The sequence below is a fragment of the Camelina sativa genome, chromosome 3 (genome assembly GCF_000633955.1).
Source record: "Camelina sativa cultivar DH55 chromosome 3, Cs, whole genome shotgun sequence".
Classification (NCBI taxonomy): Eukaryota; Viridiplantae; Streptophyta; class Magnoliopsida; order Brassicales; family Brassicaceae; genus Camelina; species Camelina sativa.
Genome location: NC_025687.1, coordinates 19,497,182 through 19,500,955, shown reverse-complemented (window position 1 = coordinate 19,500,955; position 3,774 = coordinate 19,497,182). Strand labels below are relative to the sequence as shown.

Sequence of the window (3,774 nt, the reverse complement as noted above, 5' to 3'; positions counted from 1 at the left end):
GTCAGGTGTTGCACTTCTCGCTTGTTGGTCGGTGATGGCAGTCCCAGTATGGCTTCGATCTGTTTAAAGTTTGCTTCTATCCCCCGTTCAGTGACGATATACCCCAAGAATTCTCCTGAAGTAACTCCGAATGTACACTTCGTTGGATTCAGTTTCATCTGGAAATGATCCAAGATGTCGAAACATTCGGCGAGATGCTCGACGTGCTGCTCTGCGATCAAAGATTTGCCAGCATATCGTCGATGTAGACTTTCGTGGTTTTTCCAAGCAAACTAGCGAACATCATGTTCACTAGCTGTTGGTAGGTTGCTCCAGCGTTCTTCAGTCCGAACGGCATTACCTTATAACAATAGGTCCCCCTATCTGTAATGAATGCCGTTTTTTCGCGGTCAGTCGAACTCATGGCAATCTGGTTGTAACCTGAGAAGGCATCCATGAACGAGAGCAGTTGGTTCCCGGCTGTGGCTTCGACGAGACGGTCTATGTGTGGCAAAGGAAAACTATCCTTGGGGCATGCTTTGTTGAGATCGGTGAAATCCACGCATACTCTCCATTTACCGTTCTTCTTTTTGACCACGACTGCCATCCGATAACAGAGCAAGTTCGGGCTACCCTCAGGTCGCCATGAAGTGTGCAAATTCCCGTGGTGGTTGGGAACTTGAGGCAGAGGTGATAGGTCGATGATACGACATGTATCGCGTATATCCACGGTATCCCCAAAATGGCGTTGTAGACCGGAGGCGCGTCGATGATTGCAAACTTAGTTTTCCGGGTCAATCCGTCGGCTCGTACTTGCAGCTTTACGTCGCCCATTGACATTTTGGCTATCCCATCATAGCCCGTCAATGTTCAAAACTCGGGTTTCAGTTGCTCTTGTGTGACACTTATTTTTTCTAGCGTTTGCCAGCATATTACATTGACGGTACTTCCTGTGTCGACCAAAACTCGTTCGACGTCGAAATTGCCCATGGCGACTTCGATGACCAAAGGATTTGAATGGGGGTGTTGGATTCCCTTGGCATCTTCCGATGTAAATGATATGGGGTCCGAGCAGAGTGGAGGCTCGCTCTGGGCTGCCTGAAGGCTGCAAACTTGACGCGCCCTCTTCTTTAATTCACGTACGGAGTCGGCGCAATCCTCTGGTGGGCCAAGTATCATGGTTATTCGTCCTCGGGAAGGAGAATTGGCCCGCTCGGGATTTTGCCATCTCTGCCGCTTGGGTGGGCCAGACAGTTCGTCCGCCTGGGGCATCTCTTCTTGATGGTTCGCCAGCACTTGGTTGGCCGGCTGTTGAACTCCGTAAGCCGGCCCATTGTAGCCTTGTCCTCCTCCTGCGCCACGGCCACCGTTAGATCGTCCACCGCGCCATCCCCCTCGCCGACCTCTGCCTCCACGGATGCTTTTTGGCTGAAAGGTGGCTTCGATTTCTCCGAAAAGATACTTTCCGTACAGGAAATTTTTCAGATGGACGCATTCGTGCGTGGAGTGGCCGGCGATCATGTGGAAATCGCAGTACAACTCCTTTGGGTCGGATGGCTGTTTGTTTTGGTCCTCCATTTCGGAAACCGTGTGAACGACACCCTTTTTCGGTCTTGGGGGTCGTGATGCTTGCAAGGTTCGTGGTGCTCGTCCCGGCTTTTAGCCTTAGGGGATGTGACGGTTGCCCGATTGTCTTTGCGGCTAATTGGGCGTCTTCGTCTTCGTCGAGCGCGAATCTGGAGGCTCGATGTAGCGCGTCATCGAGGTCCTTGGGCTCCCGTATGTTAAGATCCTTTCGTAATGGTGATCCGGGAATCAACCCCGTTCTAAAGGCTGCCATTGCGGCATCCTCTGGGACAGTGACGCGCGTTAGCTTTTCTTTGAATCTGCTGAGGAAACTGCCGATGGATTCGCTGAGTTCCTGGGCCATCTCCCAGAGGTCGGAGCTTGTCACGCCTCGTTCAATGAGGATTCGATAATGCTTAAGAAAAGCCGTAGACAACTGGTCGAAGTTATCGATCGAATTCGATTCAAGACTTGTGAACCACACCAAGGCAGGACCGGAGAGGCTATCGACGAATAGCTGGCAACACCCAACATCCCTCTGTTCGTCGGTGAATCGTGCCTTTGTCATGGTTGCCATGAAGGACGTCATGAACTGGACGGGGTCTTTGTCACCCAGGTAGGTTGGGAGTTTCAGCTTGACGTTTGGTATGGCGGCCCGCAAGATCCGTTGAGTAAAAGGGGATTGCCGAGTCACTTCGACAATCCTGTCGATTTCTGGAGCTGTGCTGATAGCCCGATGAAGAAGCATGTTCATACTGCTGATCTGCGTCTTGATTTCTTCGATTTCGAGGCAAGGTCCCGCGTTCGTGAAGCGGGCGAACGGGGCGGCCGAACTCTCGTGCACACGTGGGTTTGGGTTTGTTGGTCGAATACTCGATGTTGTCTGAGGGGGAGGATTCCTCCGCTCTTACTGTACGTCCGAAAAATCGAGACGACGAGTGAGACCGCCTATGCTGAGTACAGGTGACTGTCCAGCAGAGATTTGTGATGGGGTTGTCTGAGTCACGACAGCATCGAATCTGCGGTTGGTGTCGGAGATCATCCGGTAGATCTCTTTCGTCATGGTGCCGAACAAGATCTTGAAATCTTCCATGGAGACGACCTGCGGATTCTGGACCGTTGTCGTGGCGCGAACAAGGGGTTCCTGTTTTGTGTGCGGAGCCGCTGCAACGTGGCGCGTGCATCCTCCTCATCCGGGGGTTGTTCATCGGAGAGCTCCGTGTTGAGATTGACTGTCTCTTCGCGAGTTCGTCCTGCTTCTTGGCTGGTCTCCCTTTCAGATCTGACCTCAACTGGGAGTTCGGAGGAGACATCGGTCAGGTTCGTCGACTCGTTGACGGGGCGGCGAACGTACACGGCGGTAGCCGGCCTGGTTGATACACCGCTCTGTGTTGCAGCGTTGTCTTGAGCAGATGCGATGCCTGTGACATCGAGCGTGCTGGAGGTGGTAGGTTCGCTCCGGTGACTTCGGTGATGAGTGAAGACATTATCGTAGGCTTTTCAAAGAACTTTTTCGGATGAGATTTTCTTAGAGAGTAACTTTTAGAGACTATTTGCGTCCCCACAGACGGCGCCAATTGTAGAAACTAGGTTTCCACAATGAATTTGTTTATGGGGGAAAACAAATTCAGTAAAGTAATCTCTCTAGAAAACCGATCTAAGCTTTGAAATTAGAAGAAAGGGAATTGATCTCGAAGAATTAGGGTTTAGATTGCTAAGAACAAGAAGAGAACTGAATAATTGTATTCAATGATGGATAATTTACAATGGAGAAGTCTCTTCCTATTTATACATATTCATAGATCGCATAATATATTAACTTTCCTTATGTGACGAACTGAAATAAGGAAAGTTGCTTTATCTCTTGAGTCGGCCGCCGGGCGAAGTGGAAGTCGGTTCTTCTCCTTCGAGGCTGAGCTTCCTCCGTCCGAATTGGGCTTAAATAACCTAATTGAGTTCCTAAACGGATTCCCGATTAAATAACCAAATTGTTTTTCTGGTTTACTTTGGTATGTCGGGGTGCTAAATCCTGCACCAACAGGTACGTATATTTTACTTCTTTTTTGGTGAGCAATATGTATTTTTTAAATTTCTTGTTAACTTAATTTAAATTGATTCTCAACTAATATATTTAGATTTTTTTTTTTTTGTGATAAAAATACTATTTTCGAAAATTTGTTTTGTTTACAAGTCTAATGAAAAAAAAAAAAAAAAAAAAAAAAAAAAAAA

At 48.7% G+C, this 3,774-nt stretch overlaps 1 protein-coding gene across 1 annotated transcript; it reads right to left on the bottom strand.

Annotated features, from left to right (window-relative positions):
* On the bottom strand, nucleotides 850-2,113 carry LOC104779123. Its single transcript, XM_010503514.1, has 2 exons — nucleotides 1,517-2,113; nucleotides 850-1,440 (listed from the first exon to the last, which is right to left on the bottom strand). The coding sequence occupies exons 1-2, from the start codon at nucleotides 2,111-2,113 to the stop codon at nucleotides 850-852; spliced, it is 1,188 nt and encodes a 395-aa protein (XP_010501816.1).

Bases quoted from the DNA above. Each gene is read 5' to 3' on its own strand.
- LOC104779123 (XM_010503514.1), bottom strand. From the start codon at position 2,113: ATGACAAAGGCACGATTCACCGACGAACAGAGGGATGTTGGGTGTTGC. The intron at 1,441-1,516 runs GTACTGCGATTT...CTGTACGGAAAG, and splicing joins CCATCCGACCCAAAGGAGTT to TATCTTTTCGGAGAAATCGA.